The sequence below is a fragment of the Nannobrachium achirus genome (assembly GCF_963921795.1).
Source record: "Nannobrachium achirus genome assembly, chromosome: 21".
Lineage (NCBI taxonomy): Eukaryota > Metazoa > Chordata > Actinopteri > Myctophiformes > Myctophidae > Nannobrachium > Nannobrachium achirus.
The window spans coordinates 18,916,862-18,933,269 of NC_137828.1; the positions used below are offsets into that span (position 1 = coordinate 18,916,862).

The 16,408-nt window shown below is 44.5% G+C and overlaps 1 protein-coding gene across 1 annotated transcript in view; it reads left to right on the top strand.

Annotated features, from left to right (window-relative positions):
• Positions 1-15,985, top strand: part of znf438 (zinc finger protein 438) — a 136,146-nt gene extending 120,161 nt beyond the window's left edge. The window contains exons 4-7 of the mRNA XM_080752428.1: positions 540-1,594; positions 4,639-4,999; positions 7,421-7,580; positions 15,319-15,985. Of these exons, the coding sequence (XP_080608554.1) occupies positions 540-1,594; positions 4,639-4,999; positions 7,421-7,580; positions 15,319-15,774 (2,032 nt within the window). The 3' untranslated portion in view covers positions 15,775-15,985. The remainder of the gene's footprint in view (positions 1-539; positions 1,595-4,638; positions 5,000-7,420; positions 7,581-15,318) is intronic.
• Positions 15,986-16,408: the final 423 nt, after the last annotated feature.

The window sequence follows — 16,408 nt, forward strand, 5'->3', positions numbered from 1 at the left end:
CACCGCTACATCTCGGTTCCAAATATTGTACTTTTACTCCACTAGATTTATTTGAAAACTTTAGTTACTAGTTACTTTGCAGATATAAATTATGATATTATAAAACATACATAAACAACTTTAGCCCTAATTTATACCTTGGCTATTTGAAAATAGCCGATCTACAAGCTCACAGCGCGTTGCGCTGCAACGCGTTGTGAGCTTGTAGAACGGCTATTTTCAAACATTTTGTACTTTTACTTTAAGTACTTTAAGTACATTTTATATATATTTAACCCATTTAGAACAGGTACACATTTTGTGTATCATTATTTTATGCTTTAACTATTGAAAAATAGCAGATATACAAGCTCACAGCGCGGCACCGAGTGCCGCGCTGCGAGCTCGTAGATCTGCTATTTTTGAAAAGTCGTGAACATTAGAATTTTGACCCGGTTCTATAAGTGTCTTTTGAATCCTTCTAATTCTAGGCCTAATGGGTTAAGTACATTTTATATATATTTAAGTAAAATATGTTAGTACTTTTTCCACTACTGCAGGTCAGTGGCTACGTCTCCGATGGTGAAGAAAGAGCTCATGGAGACTAAGGCCACAAAGGAAGGTGGGGTGGCCGTGGCGGAGCCTTCAGAGAAGGTCATCATGATCGACCCGGCCTCCTCCTCTGAGATCGCCGTCACAGCTTCCCTCCCCGACAACGCCGTTCTGTATCCGGGCTCTCGGCCGGAGCGAGCGCCAGACGGGTCTGGGCGGCCTGCTACAGCCGGCCTCCTGCCCAGCCTCCAGTACTCGCCCGCTTCTGCTAAAAGCTCCCCGTGCAGCAAGGCCCCGAAGGAAGGGGGCAAGACCGGGCGGAGGCCGTGCCAAGCAGCGCAGCCCGCCGCGGCGGCCCAGCCTCCGGGCAGCATCACGGTCCTCTCCCCGGCCATCTTTAGCAAAGCCGTGCAGATCATTCCCTCCCCACCTAAGGGCAAGCTGCCCATCCTGCCCTACTCCAAGATGAAAGGCACCCTCATCCCAGCTGCCAAGCTCTCCGCCGCGTCCCCGCAAAAGAAAGGTGTCTGCGGCCAGCCCGGACTCACCAAGTCCTCAGATCCCTCGGCCAAGACCCCTGAGACCGCCGCTGAGGCCTCGAGTCACGACCAGGTGCCAAGCTCCCTTCTCCAGCCTCAGGCCCAGACCACACTGCTGCCTGGGCTGGGATCCCTGCAGAAATCAGCTGGCAAGAAGAGGGGAAGGAAGCGAAAGACAATGGAAGACATCCTCGCTTTCGAGGCGCGAAAGAAGAGGTCCTTGTCTTTCTTCCGCAGGAGGGTCCCGGAGAAGCCCCCGGTGGCGCCCTGCGTTCCGGGCTCCAGACAGCAAGAGGAAGTGGACATTTCCAAGAAGTACCGCAGCATCCGGCCCAAGCCCACACTGGTCATGGAGACGGTCCCTCAGCTGATCAGCCTGCCTGCCGTCGCTCCAGACGGCCAGGAACAGGAGCTCCTCCTGGGGCGCCCGCTCTCCACCACCACCGCCGCCGCTATCGCCACCACCAAGGCCCTGGACGGCCCTCCCTGCCAGCCCACCCCGGCCACCACCCTCCACCCCAGAGGTAGCCTGGGATCGCTTCCAATTTCGGGCTTTTGATCCGGTCGGGAGCGGATGACGTCCTACGTCATTTTGTATTCAAAACGGACTACAATTTGGCCGGAACTACCGACCGGAATCAGTTTTAACCTGGTTTTGCGCATGCGCTAACTGGGATAAAACTGATTCCGGACGGTAGTTCCGGCCAAAGTGTAGTCCGTTTTTAATACAAAATGACGTAAGATATCATCCGGTCTAGACCGGATCAACCAACCTGTTTAGTAAACGAATACCAGGCTTTCCCCCAGAAAGCCTGGTGAGGCGAGGTTACCCGAGAGGTGTGTGGTCGTGTGGAGGAATCAGTGTTGTTTTTGACGGCACATTTTGATTTAGTTTTAGTCGTAGTCTTTTGAATAAAATGTAATTTAGTTTTAGTCATAATTTTGTCACCTGAAAGGTTTTAGTTTTAGTCTAATTTTAGTCGACTAAATATCATAAGATTTTAGGCGACTAAATCTACAGTTGATTTAGTCAACTGAAATGTATTTTGGCGGGCCTTGATGGCATCGTAATGACTGATTTTACACTTGGTTGTGTGCTGAAAATAGCCGATCTACAAGCTCACAACGCGTCGGTGTGAGCTTGTAGATCTGCTATTTTCAGCACGCAACACCTGTGAGCAACCAAACATAAAATGACTCTCTTCTCCACTAGTTCCTCCCTAACGTTTTAGTCTAGTTTTTATTTTGTTGACGAAATTGTCAATATATTTAGTCTTAGTTTTAGTCATCACAGCTTCGTTTTTATTTAGTTTTTATTTAGTTTTTATTTAGTTTTTGTCAGTGAAAACAACGCAGTCGACACACATTTTTCGTCAATAGTTTTAGTCGACGAAATCAACACTGGGAGGAATTCAGATCAATCCATAATCAATGAGAAAATGAGGAGACAAGACAATGTATTAGGTGGTGGTGGTTATGATTTATTATGTAAACATGATATCATGGACAGAAGTACGTTTAACACTCAAGTCAGTGGTAAGGTAGTTCTGCCAAGAGGCACAATTCAGGGATCACAGTTATACTGTACTCAAAGTACAAGCTGAACCATAACAAGATAAGCTTTACCAAAACAATAGCTACTCAGTCCTAGTGAGACATCTAAACTCTTACAAGCTATCCTGTATCATAATGTATCATAAGAACTAATAACGTCACACATAATCAATCATGATAAAAAATACTAGTAAGACGCCTCAGGGTGACATGCGACCTCGTGCCAATTCTTGGCCATGTGGCCAGTGATGTATATCAGACCAGTTACCCATATATGGAGACCCCTGGTACCCATATATGGAGATCCATGTACTGTATATGGAGATGTGTTGTGAGAGCCCAAACATGCTTACTCAGTTATTCGTTATGTGAAAGTCCTATGATGTCTGTGACATCTGACATCATAACCTTTTATGCCCATACATGGAGATGGGATCCCTGTCTGTAGAACCAGCCACACAGATATTTGCTGTCTTGGACATCTGTCTTGGCCATATGGATTCTCTTAGTGTGGTATGTGGCCGATGCGGGCCTCCATGGGCATTCCCATATGAAGTCCTGTTAGATATGGGCTTAATATTGATGACATCAGGGAACTCCATATATGGGCATAAAAGTGATTCTGTTAGTGTGACATCACAGTGAAGCCAGAGCGTGATGTCAGAGCGGCAAACCCATTCTGTTAAGAGTGGTTCCCCTGACATCACAGTGACGTCAGAGCATGATGTCAGAGCGACAAACCCATAGAACCACAGTATCAGGCGTGACATACATACATACATACATACATACATACATGCATGCATGCATGCATGCATGCATGCATGCATGTATGAGATGGTCCGATCAGGTTTTTGTTTTTTGTTTTATGTTGAGAGTGAACCAAGACAAATTCCTATCAACTTGTTGACATGGCAATAAAGTTATTGAATCTTGAATCTAGGAACCGATCACCTAAGTTTGATCACCCGATACCGATCAATCACCGATCCGATCAAGTGGGGCAATATTATTATTATTTTTATTTATTTTAGACAGACAGTGGCAATATTGCCTGCCCTTCATAATAATCATAAAGGCAAAAAACAAACCATGTAACTCTCTTTCAATTATATTCAATAACATTTCAGCTTACTTGGTTAATAGCATTTTTTATTTAAAAGCAGAATCAATAATAGGCCTAATATAGGTCCTTTAATATTGTTTTCCTATACAGTATACATTTGGGGTCCTTGCTCTTGGCATGAAAATGTTTGAGAACCACTGTTCTTAAACAATATTATAGACAACAACGTTTGACTCACGTTTTTATAGACCTGTTTGCTTGTTTCTGGCCAATCTGGCAACCCATTAGCGCATGTGTGGCTAATGCTAGTCGGGTGGAATTGATCGTCTTAAACTCTATACAGGGAACTAAAAATGATATAACTAGATCGACAACAAGTGTTGTCCACAGCTACTCCCATAGACTACTCAAATAGACTTTATTTGGAATTATGGTGTTTGGAACGAGGTTTAACAACAACGTGACTGCCGTGAGTTCTCTCTCACACACGCACACATGCACACACATGGAGGAGTGCGACACACACACACACACACACACACACACACACACACACACACACACCGCGCACAGACAGCGAGAGAGAGAGAGAGAGAGAGAAGTGGAGCGAGGAGGACCAGCGCGACCATAACAAACTCTTGACTAGCGCATGCATTGATCGGATTGGTGAATTTACCTCGGAGATCCATTGACGATTATCGGTAACATCACTAATACATACATACATACATACATACATACTGTACATACATACATTACAGACATACATACATACATACATACAATACATACATACATACATTACATACATACATACATACATACATACATACATACATACATACATACAGACATACATACATTACAGACATACATACATACATACATACATACATACGGACAAGCTGTGACCGTTCACATACTAAACTTGCGAACTATCTTCTACAGGTGCCTCCCCCCACCTGAGAGCGTTCCTAGGCTCCGGCCGCCCGCTCCACCGCTGTCCCACCTGCAGCCGCTGCTTCCAGTTCAAGCACCACCTCCAGAGCCACATGAACAGCCACGCCAACGTGCGGCCGTACGTCTGCCCCGTGTGCCGCAAGGCCTACGCCCACTCGGGCAGCCTCAGCACCCACATGAAGCTGCACCACGCCGACGGGCGGCCCCGGAGGGCACTGCGCTGCGCCTTCTGCCAGAAGGCCTTCGGCTACGTGGGCGTGTACTTCACCCACCTGAGGGAGGTGCACAAGGTGGTGCTGACCGTGGAGCCCTCCATCAGCCAGCATGAGGACCACGTGCCTGTCGAGGGGTAAGAACTAGGGGTGGGCGATATGGTGATACAATGTCTTCACAATATTCCTTTTCAGAGATATCGTATATATTGTGATACGATGAGGGAGCCTTGTTAAAAATCCTGTTGAACTTTTAATACAGAGATTCATTGCATAATCCTACTAATAAAGGAGCAAACTCACGCTCTAACGCTCACGCTTATCTACGTTTATCTATTCACTCGCTTCAGCAACTGATCCCAAAGTTCACATGGTATTGGCCATTAGCATTATACCAACGGTGACGGAGCCCGAATTTCATTTCTCCCAAATTAAAGCTGTTTATTAGCGTTTTCTACTGTCTGTTGCCAGGGTTACGGTCCGTTCCTCCAGGCCATGGGATCACACACACACACACAGAGCTCCCTCTCTCACAGTTAGGATTGTGCATTCTCTCTCTCTCTCTCTCTCTCTCTCTCTCTCTCTCTCTCTCTCTCTCTCTCTCTCTCTCTGTGCGTTTGATGTGTGTCTCATCTTCCAACGGGTATGAAAAAAAATGTTAAATTATTTGTATCCATCATAAATATACACTCCTCCATGAGCTGCTCCTTACATTATGATGCTCCCACATATTCTCACGCACGCACCAGTTACAGTAACTTTCCCCACAACCCACACTCTGCACATATTTTGGAGCACATATCTTCGAACGGGTAAGGTCTAGTTCATTTAAACCTGCAATTTCGTCTAAATCAGTTTGAGGGTAGTCTCAAACTTTAAAATGTCAAGGTCTCCTCTTAACTCTGACAGTATACAAATGAAACCAAATGTGGTTTCATTTGTATACTGTCAGAGCTTAGACCTCCCAAAAGGAACCCAGAGAGTCCCTGGACCCCACTTTGAGGACCACTGGTCTAGATGGTCTGTTACTCCTTTTTCTTTTAGTTTTTGTTACCTTGTACTGTAGGTGGTTGTACTGTTAAGTAACTTGAAAAATAACCATAAAAACCAACATGAAAAAGAATTGTGATAAGATTGTGTATCGTAATACAGCTTGGGAAAATATTATCGCCCACCGCTAGTGAGAATGTCACTGACTAGTCCATGAGGTGCCTCAGAATACTTTGATCATATTTGGAATTTATCAATATCACTTCAGTTTAACCACTTATACTTAGTTTACCCATTTAGGCCTAGAATTATTTAATGCTTTCATTGTTGAAAAATAGCAGATCTACAAGCTCACAGCGCGGCACTCGCAAGCTTGTAGATCTGCTATTTTTGAAAAATCGTGATTTGTCTTTTTTGCACAAGTCTTTGAATATATCTTTTTAAAAGCGAACATTTGTAACTCAAATATTTGCTTCTGGCTGGTCCCTGGAACAACATGGTTCCATTTGTACACTGTCATAGTTAACTCTTTTACTGCTTCGGACGTTCCCGTTCGCCCCAATTTTGACCCAAGCGCGCTGCCAATACGGCTCGTTCTTTTTACCTTGTCTGATGACTGTAAGCTGATGAGGGGTCGCGCCGCCGTGTACAGTAAAAACATCTCCCGTAACGCTGCTCTCAAAAATCCACCGCCCGTAAACAATAATGGAGTCCCAAATCACTTCCTGGCTGTTCTCTGTGGATCTGATCTAGAAAATGCATTTCTATGCTCTGAATGGATGGCAAGCGGAGCGGCCCAATTCACATTAATTATTTGCATAAGGCTGCCCTCTGCCGCCAGGTTGGCTAAAGTACACATATGAGTGTCCATTGTAAAAAATAATTAGTTTGGAAATAATCAATAGATAATTTTCTATAACATCGCAAAGGTAAGCTGCTTTTTGCTGGCACCAGACCCAATAAATAAATAATAAATCTGGCAGTAGAACTGTTAACTCATTTGTAGCCGATCCCGAGTATACTCGTGAAAAATACTCAAGTATTTAGAGTGCCGATCCCGAGTATACTTGCGTAAAATACTGTATATAGACTATAGAGTAACGCCGGTTCTCCTACCCTATAGTCCGTTGGAACGTCCTGGCACGATCGGCCTCGCCGATTCATCATCATCACGGATCCACGTGCACAAAATAGTTATCCCATAACATGGAGGCCGACGGTGGATCTCATCTTTAATGTCCATTTTCTCCAAACAACACTTTTAAAGCCAAGGATGGCATTAGATTCTCGCTACAATAACATAATAACAAAGGCTCGATCGGCCATTTTAGGAACGGCATGGGGGGATGATGGCTTCGGTTGAATGACGTCATGACGTCAACCCGGAAGTGTTTACGCAATGGACTTCTGGCCTTCAAAATAAGATACGGGCCGCGTATGGAGCCCTGCGAGAGGCACGCTGGACATTTAACCCGTTCATGTCTGGAGCACTAAATGGGTTAATGGGAGACCTTGAAAAGTTTGAGAAGCACTGTTTCTAGTTGTGTGTGCTGCTGTGTCTCCTCCAGGGCGGCGTCTCCAGAGACGTCAGACGAGCAGGGTCGGGAGGAGGAGGAGCACGAGGACCCAGTGGAGCTGCAGATCAAGTGCGGGCGCTGCCAGGCCATCGCGCCCACCTTCGCCGACATGAAGCTGCACCTGCTCTACACGCACGGAGAGGAGGTCCAGGTCAGCAGCGCTGCAGGAGTTCTGTTGAAAATAACGGGTCAGGGTTCCCCACGGTCATGAAATTCCTGGAAATATTTTGAAATTAGAAAAATATTTTTCCAGTACTGGAAAAGTTTTGGAATTGATCAAGGGTCCTGGAAGGTCCTGGAAAAAAATAGCTACCGGTATGTATTAAATAAATTATTAAAGATAAATATGGATCTATAAATCCATAGTTAAAATAAAACACAGAGACCAAAGGACGTATATCTTAGATTGCTGTATTTTGAGAGGAGTCAGACAGAGGAGACAAACAGTGAGCGTACCATAGCGGCAGCTTTCTAATTATCTCTCTCCTCCAAGATGGAGGAAAACATGTATATAAAGACATACAGTTTATGACAGTAAGAAGCGTGGAACTCATTGATTCGTTCCCATATCATAACAAGGAAGTAGTAGGAACTCATTGATTCGTTCCCATATCATAACAAGGAAATAACAGGAAGAAAGTGCCACGTAGTGTTGGTAATTTTCCACACTAGTGACATACAGTATATCATGATTTCGTAGCCAGGGCAACCAAAGTTACTATGACCTGTAATCTATTAGCCTGAGCCCAGAGTATCCGACCAAAATGTGGTCTCCATACTGTGAGTTCAGTTCATAATATTTAACCTTATATGGTCATATGAGCTTCATACACAAACATAGAATTATGGTATAATAATTCATATCTAACAGTATGCATTGTCTTTGGTTATTGATTTTGTTAATACCTCTGAAATGACTAATTAAACATTGGCCAAATTGTCAAATATTAGAGGCAGAAATTGTGAAAATAGCAGATCTACATGCTCACAACGCCTCGCAACGCGAGGCATTGTCAGCATGTAGATCGGCTATTTTCACAATAGAACCGTGTTATATAGGTCAGGGTGCCGGGTCCCCAGTTAAAATATGATTATTTCTGTGGTCACAGCCTGAAAAGGTTGAGAACCACTGGCATACACTACCTGTCTTTAGGCATTGTGTATAGGAGTAAGCGACTTTTTATTGAGCGGAATTATTGTTATAATATAGTCTTGGAAATTGGGTTAAATATTCTGGAAAAGTTTTGGAAATTCATTGGTAAAAATGTGTGGGAACCCTGACGGGTTAACCTCAAACAAATTGCAACGGAAACTCTTTAACTTTTTTTGTTTCATTAAATATGTTAGTGACAACATATCAAAAGTCCTAAGAAATCCCAGTTGTGGAACATATTGAAAAAGCTGCTGGAAGTTTGGGTCCCATTAACTTGACTATACAGGGGGGAAAAAATAAAAATAAATGTGCTTTAAGTAGCATGTGAGGGGTCAAACTAGGGTTTTTTCATGATTCTGAATCCATTGCAAGCATTTGTTTTGCACGAAAAAAACATAGATTCTGCTTAAAACGGCCCCACAAAACTATGGTTTAGTGGAAGCAAGAAACAATTTGATTACAGTTAATTTACCCCCATTGATACCGGATGGGGACCCAAATGCACTTAGGTCCCCATCCGGAATCAATGGGAGTAAATTTAGTATAACAAATCTTTTGTCTTAGGAATACGACAAATAAAAAAAAGTCAAGTCTCCATGGGCTGAGTAATCAATAGAAAAAAAATGAAGCGTCAGCGTTAGTTTATGCAGGACATCGGAGTCAAGTCGCTGCAATACCTCATTAACATATCTGCTGGTCATTATGTCACATGATTATTACTCCTAATTATTAAATCGCTAAAGTTTTAGAACACCCACTCTGTTAATTTCAGCCCCCAAAGCCTTTTCTTTATATGTGTTCTACTGAGCCCCTGTGGCCGTGACCGGGACTGTTTTTCCCGGCAAAATGACGTCATCTGCATCATTCTGTATACGTGTCTCCCTACCGGCCAATCACAGCGCAGATCATACACTGCCGGGCTCTTCAGGAAGTACACTGCAGTGTTTACACTGGTCTAGGAGTCTAGCATGTAACTCCCCAACCACTGCTCGTAGAGGGACACGAGAGACCTCTATGGATGCGTCTCGGCGAGGCGAGGCAGACGCGGTGGTCTGAAGGCCCAGTCCGCGGCGAAAAAACGAAAAAAGCAGACGCGACCGCGGTTTGCTATACCGCTACTGACCACTAGTTGAGCAACTTACACAGTATAGCTTTAAGCTCAATACTGTGATTTTTGACTATGTTACATGTCATGGTTAAGCTCAAATACTGTGATTTTGACAAGTTACATGTTAATGTATTGCTATTATTCTGCTATTGTATCCCTATGGGGGGTGTTGCTTAGCGTTCCCTGGTTTTGCTTAGCATGCTCAGAAAAGCTTGCACAAAATTCAGGGAACATCTCCAAACGCGGAGCCCTTCAAACGCCAAGATTAACTGTATTCCATTTATACAATAAATGGTTAAATCTTCTTGACGTGAATGTTCCTGTCTAAAAGTAATTTTGGGGGTGAACTACTCCTTTAACTCTTACCATGCCACAGAGGTAGATTGACGTAAATGGGCCAAAAGCCGTCAGTGCCAATGACGTATTTTGACGTATATAATAAAAATTTTATATATATTTTTTTTTCATTTTTTTTTTTTTTTTTTTTTAAGATGTCAAAATGACCTGAGATCAGAGAGATGCTTTTCTCTGTTTGTGTGTTGGCTCCCTCGTTTAGCTGATAAAGAAAATGTGTGTCCAATCCTAGTGGATGGACACTTTTTTTGATTCAAACAGCTCTATCTCTGGAACCATTTGTCTGATTGACAAAATTATTTTTGCCACTGAATCACAACAACGGTGTCTGTTTCTGTGGGGGAAAACATCTAAAAAAAAATCTTTTTTTTTTTCATTAGATAGTAAAGAAAAACATACAAAATCCTGGCACAGGGTCCTTGGGGCCATTTTGGCCTGTGTCACGACCTGGCTCTTAGGCCATGACAAACTGAGGAGGACACGGTAGTGGTATAGATAATAACAATAATTTATTAACATAAGATATAAATAATATATACAAAAGGTATGTAGTGTGTAAGTCAGTCATCAGTAGTGTCAGCAATGCATGGATGTATGGAAAGTGTAGTGTGGGGTGTTGTAAAGTGTCGCAAACAAAGGTGCTGTCGTCTGGAGAGAGGGAGAAAGACTGGCTGCCAAGCCAGTCTTATATAGGGCTTCAGGGAGCACTGCCCAGGTGCTCCCAATGCACATAATCATGGGCCGACACCCATAGGCTCTGTGGAGAGAAGCACACCTACAGGGAGAACTACATGGACACCACAGGCCCTGAGGCCAGGCCAAAGGGGCCGTGACACCCTCCCCCTTCAAAATGAGGGACCATAAGGGACCGAGACAGTTTAAATAACTCATTTGAGTAATTCCAAAGTTAAACTAATAAATCAATAATATGTATAATATATTGAATAATAAAGAACACAGCATGTGTAAATTAGTGAATACAAATATTATTGAATACCATAAAGTACTATCAATACCATTTGCCCCCAAATACATTTAAATCCAAGCCATCCTGTCTACAACCAGCACACCCGGCCACCTCCTCAGCAACCAAGATTGCTTAGGTTTCCTGGAGCATCTAAGAGGAGGAGATCGGGAGGCAGAAGCAGACAGAAAAGGCCTAAAGGGACAAAAAAAAACACATGTCACTTTCTTGCCTATAATTTAGGCTACTAGATTAAATATATCAAATATGAAATGTACTACCGGTAAATACACCACACATTAAATATACTATATCTATTATACCACCTCTACTCCTCCGGCCACCCGCACCCTGTCACAGGCCTCCACCCCAGCAACCTATTACCCAAGGAGCATAGGGGTGAAAGACAGAGGCAAGATGAGGACCCACGGAGAATGTCCGACGAGTAGGACCACAACCCTCAGTTTAGACACTGTAGGGAAAACATTGAGAAAAGGTCACTAATCAGTACAAACAACATATAACAAAGGACAAAACCTGTTCCGCCAATGGAACCAAAGACACAAAAATACAAACTTGTTCCGCCAATTGGAACCAAAGACAAACACCAAAGACACCTAACTGCTCCTCCAATGGTTAACCCCCCCTATCACCAGCCACCACCCCAGCAACTGATGCATTTAAGGTATGAGTGACCGGCCAAGAGGGCCACTGGCGCAAAGGAGCCTATCGCCATTACTTTACCGTTTTTGTCTGACAAAGAGTACCACCCAACTCTGGCCTGGTCCCTGTAACACTTCAGACATTCTGTCCAACAAACAGTACCAACCACGTCTGGCTTGGTCCCTGTAAAAATTCCTGAACAAAAGTAGGGCGAGAAGTTAGAACAAAGTATAACAAACCCACCCGACAGGTCAAAGCTTGCAACCTAATTAATTATCTCTGTTGATCAAAACCCTGCAGGGGCCAACACCATAAGTGCAGGAGGCACCCATGCAGCAGCTAACAAAGAAGAATGAGGAGAAGTCTTCAATAGGTTAAAAAAAACATCCTCCTGAATGTCCAAAGGAAAATTGTCACATTACCCACCTTACTAGCAAATAACATTAGCAATTTACACCTGTAACCAACATACCATCCGACATCTACTCTAACATCAACTCCACCTTGCCACACCCTCCTGTCCACCGCCACAGCAGCCTTGTACACAGGAGCACTTTAAGAGACTGACAAACAGGATGGCCTATAATGGAAGAAGAAAAGACGACATCTTGGGTAAAAACAACACAGGTCATGAAACCATTTGCGGGACTCCACACTATAAGATCAGCAGTGCTGTAAACATTAAACCATTTGTGGGACCCAACACAATAAGATCAGCAGTGCTTTAAACACATCCAAAAACGAACTTGAAAATATTTAAAAATACCACCAGGACTTATCCTACTCACTTACAGACCTGCCACCAAACATTGTAAAGAAACCTGAATCAGGAATCTGGAGAACAGAACTTCTCCCACACACTTCTTACACTTAATTCCTCATGAGCAAAACCCAATTAATTGGTTAAAACACACCAATAAAATCAACACTAAAGCACACTCCGCGTTGTTTTACAGTGCATTAAAACAAACGCACCCATGCAACACTACAGCTGAGTTACCCAGTGCAATTTCAATAGAATTAAAACTCCTCGTTTTACTCATATCAAACCCACTTCTTGAAAAACAGTTTACTCCCACACTAGATATTTGGTGAGCGCTTTTCTCAGTCAACCAATTTCTTTACGGCAAAACGCCGCTAGTAGGCCTACCAAAAAGATATGCTCTGCCCGAAACAGTAAATTTAACACCCTTGCAATTCATGCTCTGGTCAATACATACGCTAGGCTAGCACACTTAACAATAACTCCTTAAGTCTACACAAGCAAGCTCCACATTCACTCACCTCGTTTGAATGGTTGTAACTGGTGGCAACAATGCAATGACCTGGTAGAGGGTTTGTATGATTCTCTGTAGCCATCGTTTTAGCAGGGCCTGCTGGGGGGAAGTGTACCGAGCCTGCAACCAAATGCGCCTCAGCGCCGCCTCTCTGAGACGGCCAGAACAACGGCCACCCGTAACCCATCCCAGCTTCAGTCTGGTGGACCACTCGTCTGGTGGACCACTCGTCTGGTGGACCACCCGTCTGGTGGACCGCACCGTCTAGAGGGTCGCACCGTCTGGAGGGTCGCACCGTCTGGTGGACCGCATCCGTCTGGTGGACCACATCCATCCGGAGGAACCAACCGTCTGAGGAACCAACCGTCTGAGGAACCAACCGTCTGAGGAACCAACCTCCGTCTGACCCTGCTTTGTGTAACCATCATGCTACAAACCACCGACCAAATCAACTCAGTTTTATTTTTAACCACTCCAAGTTGCTTGCCTGCATTTACTTAACGGACAATAAGTCCTTTTTACTACTATGATTTTCATATCACTTAGCCAATATTGACCCAGAGCAGAACCAACCAAGGAACAATGGGCAAAACTGTGACACTCAAAAAAAACACTCACCATATATTATTTAAATTCCACTCTGCAAAAGAGTCCCCTTTTACAGTGTAGCCAGTCTATAGTAAAGCCACCTAAGATTTATTCAGTCTCAAAGCCCTCAATCTTAGGCATTTTCAAAACAATAAATTCCACCTGGTCAATAGGAAAAAGACGTGACTTACTTATTTTCAATAATACAATGTAGTCTCTTTATAGAGCAGTCAGGCATTTATTTAACTCAACTGAGAAAACTAATTCCAAAAAAGGAACCAATTAATGCTCCCCCTCTGTCACTGTCACGTTAGGACAAGTGAGACAAACAAATTCCAAAATGGAACAAATGCTCCCCCTCTGTCACTGTCACCTTAATACCAGTGACAGTAACCAAAAAGAACACCAAGTCCACCTGTGGGAAAACATCCCTGACCTACGTGGACCAGAGTACCTCCTAGACTGTACGAGACCCACCTGTTCCACCTGTTCCAATTACCACACCTGGTAACGAATAGACAGCTCAAACCAAAAAATAACCAAACACAATGGACCAATCCCCAATCACATACACACCCATTGTAACAGTTACAATGGGTGTGTATGTGATTGGGGATTGGTCCATTGTATTTACCCAAACAACTACTTTTACTTAGATTACTTTTACTTATTACTTTTACTTAAATTACTCAAAACCAAATTATTCAAAACCAAATTGTTAACTCAACTTTTAATCAAACCAACCACTACCATGCACCTCCTCCAAATGCTGTGACCAACAATGCCAATATAGGCCCACAAGCTCTAAACAAAACAGGAAGATTACTTTACCTGTCAACAATATCACAGCCTACCCGAGTTCCAACTTTTCTCAAACGGCAAGACGAGCCCCCAATTTGTCACGACCTGGCTCTTAGGCCATGACAAACTGAGGAGGACACACGGTAGTGGTATAGATAATAACAATAATTTATTAACATAAGATATAAATAATATATACAAAAGGTATGTAGTGTGTAAGTCAGTCATCAGTAGTGTCAGCAATGCATGGATGTATGGAAAGTGTAGTGTGGGGTGTTGTAAAGTGTGGGAACGCAAACAAAGGTGCTGTCGTCTGGAGAGAGGGAGAAAGACTGGCTGCCAAGCCAGTCTTATATAGGGCTTCAGGGAGCACTGCCCAGGTGCTCCCAATGCACATAATCATGGGCCGACACCCATAGGCTCTGTGGAGCGAAGCACACCTACAGGGAGAACTACATGGACACCACAGGCCCTGAGGCCAGGCCAAAGGGGCCGTGACAGCCTGGCATGAAAAGTGTTAAAGAGGTGGTGCCATGATTTTCCCCCCTCTAAAACATGATTATCAGGTATTATGATTATACTAGGAGGAAGATTTTTTTCCAAAAAGGTATACAGAAAGAGTTAAAATTGGGTTTTTTATGTGGCCACACCCCCAGTTCATTAAGTATGCATGGATGTCATGGTGGGTGGTGACCCAGCTGAAGTTAGCCACACCCCACAGTGTTGGGTGAATGGTAATTAGGGGAGGAGTTGATTCTGTGATGTAATCTATCTGTGTTTTTTAACTGACACTTTTGACCACAAGGTGGCAGCCTCCAAGAGAAAACAAACAATTACCAAGAGAATACATAATTGCTCATGAAAACCACACCAGGGGGTCTAATGAAGTACTGTCAACCTCCTAGACACATGAAAAACAGAAAAAGTACAAAACTATGGCACCACCTCTTTAAGTACTTAAGTTACTCTCCACCGCTGCAGGTGAGGATGCGTGACGGCCAGCCCCTGCAGCGCGGGGGCCGCGAGGCCGAGGACGAGCTGGTGAAGCACGCCGCGCACTACTGGCGGCAGCTCAACCAGAAGAAGCGCAACCTCAACCTGGTGTGCGGCTGCTGCGACGAGGCCTTCTTCTCCTTCTCCGCCCTCAAGAGGCACATCCTGGCCCACCACCGCGACGGAGGAGGAGGAGGGTACGGCGAGGACGGCGCTCCCCCGTCGCGGGGGAACGGGGGGAGCGACGGCCTGTTGGGCGTGCTGGCTGCGGGTTCGGCCTTTAACTGTGTGCTGTGCAGCCAGGTGCTGGACAGCAAGGAGGAGGTGGTGGAGCACTGGAGGAGTCGACATCACTGCGAGCAGACCGGCCTGCTCTGGGACGCCCTGAGCTCCTACTCGCCCCAGGGAGAGGATATGGACACGCCCGCTCCCAGCCCACACTAGCCTAGCCTAGTAGGCAGGGACGTGCTGGCCATTGGGAAAAGCGGGACAACTCCCGAACGGCCGGTTCATTCCCGGCTGGTCCAGGCCGGCCATTAGGAAAAATAAAAAAAATAAAATGTCAGCCTTCGTTCCATTTTGGGGGCTGGGCAGTCAACAAAGTAAATCGTCACTGTCGGGCAGAAACCTTGTATCTCCAAGTTTCAAATTTGTAAATTTTTTCGCAAAGCCCCGCTTCATCATACAAGGCAGTCGCACAAAAGTAGTGAAAACAGCAGATTTACAAGCACACAACGCCTTGCACCACGAGGCGTTGTGTGCTTGTAGATCGGCTGTTTTCACTAGTTTAAATCATTTTTAAAATGATAAATACAAAACAAACGGTTTTGGACATACAAGGTTTCCACCCGACAACGACAAAATATAGCTCATGTAATTGGCCCACTGGCTTGTCACTTGTCATGATCTGAAATGGCAAATCTTTGAGTAGCAGCAGCGCTATAGAGAGATCTCTATCTATAGCGCTGCTGCTACTCGCAATGAGGGCCTCTCCAACTCTTTTTCCCAGGCTGAATCAGGGGCCCAGCACGTCCCTGCTAGTAGGACCATACAGCATCGCAGCGCAAGTGGTTCACTT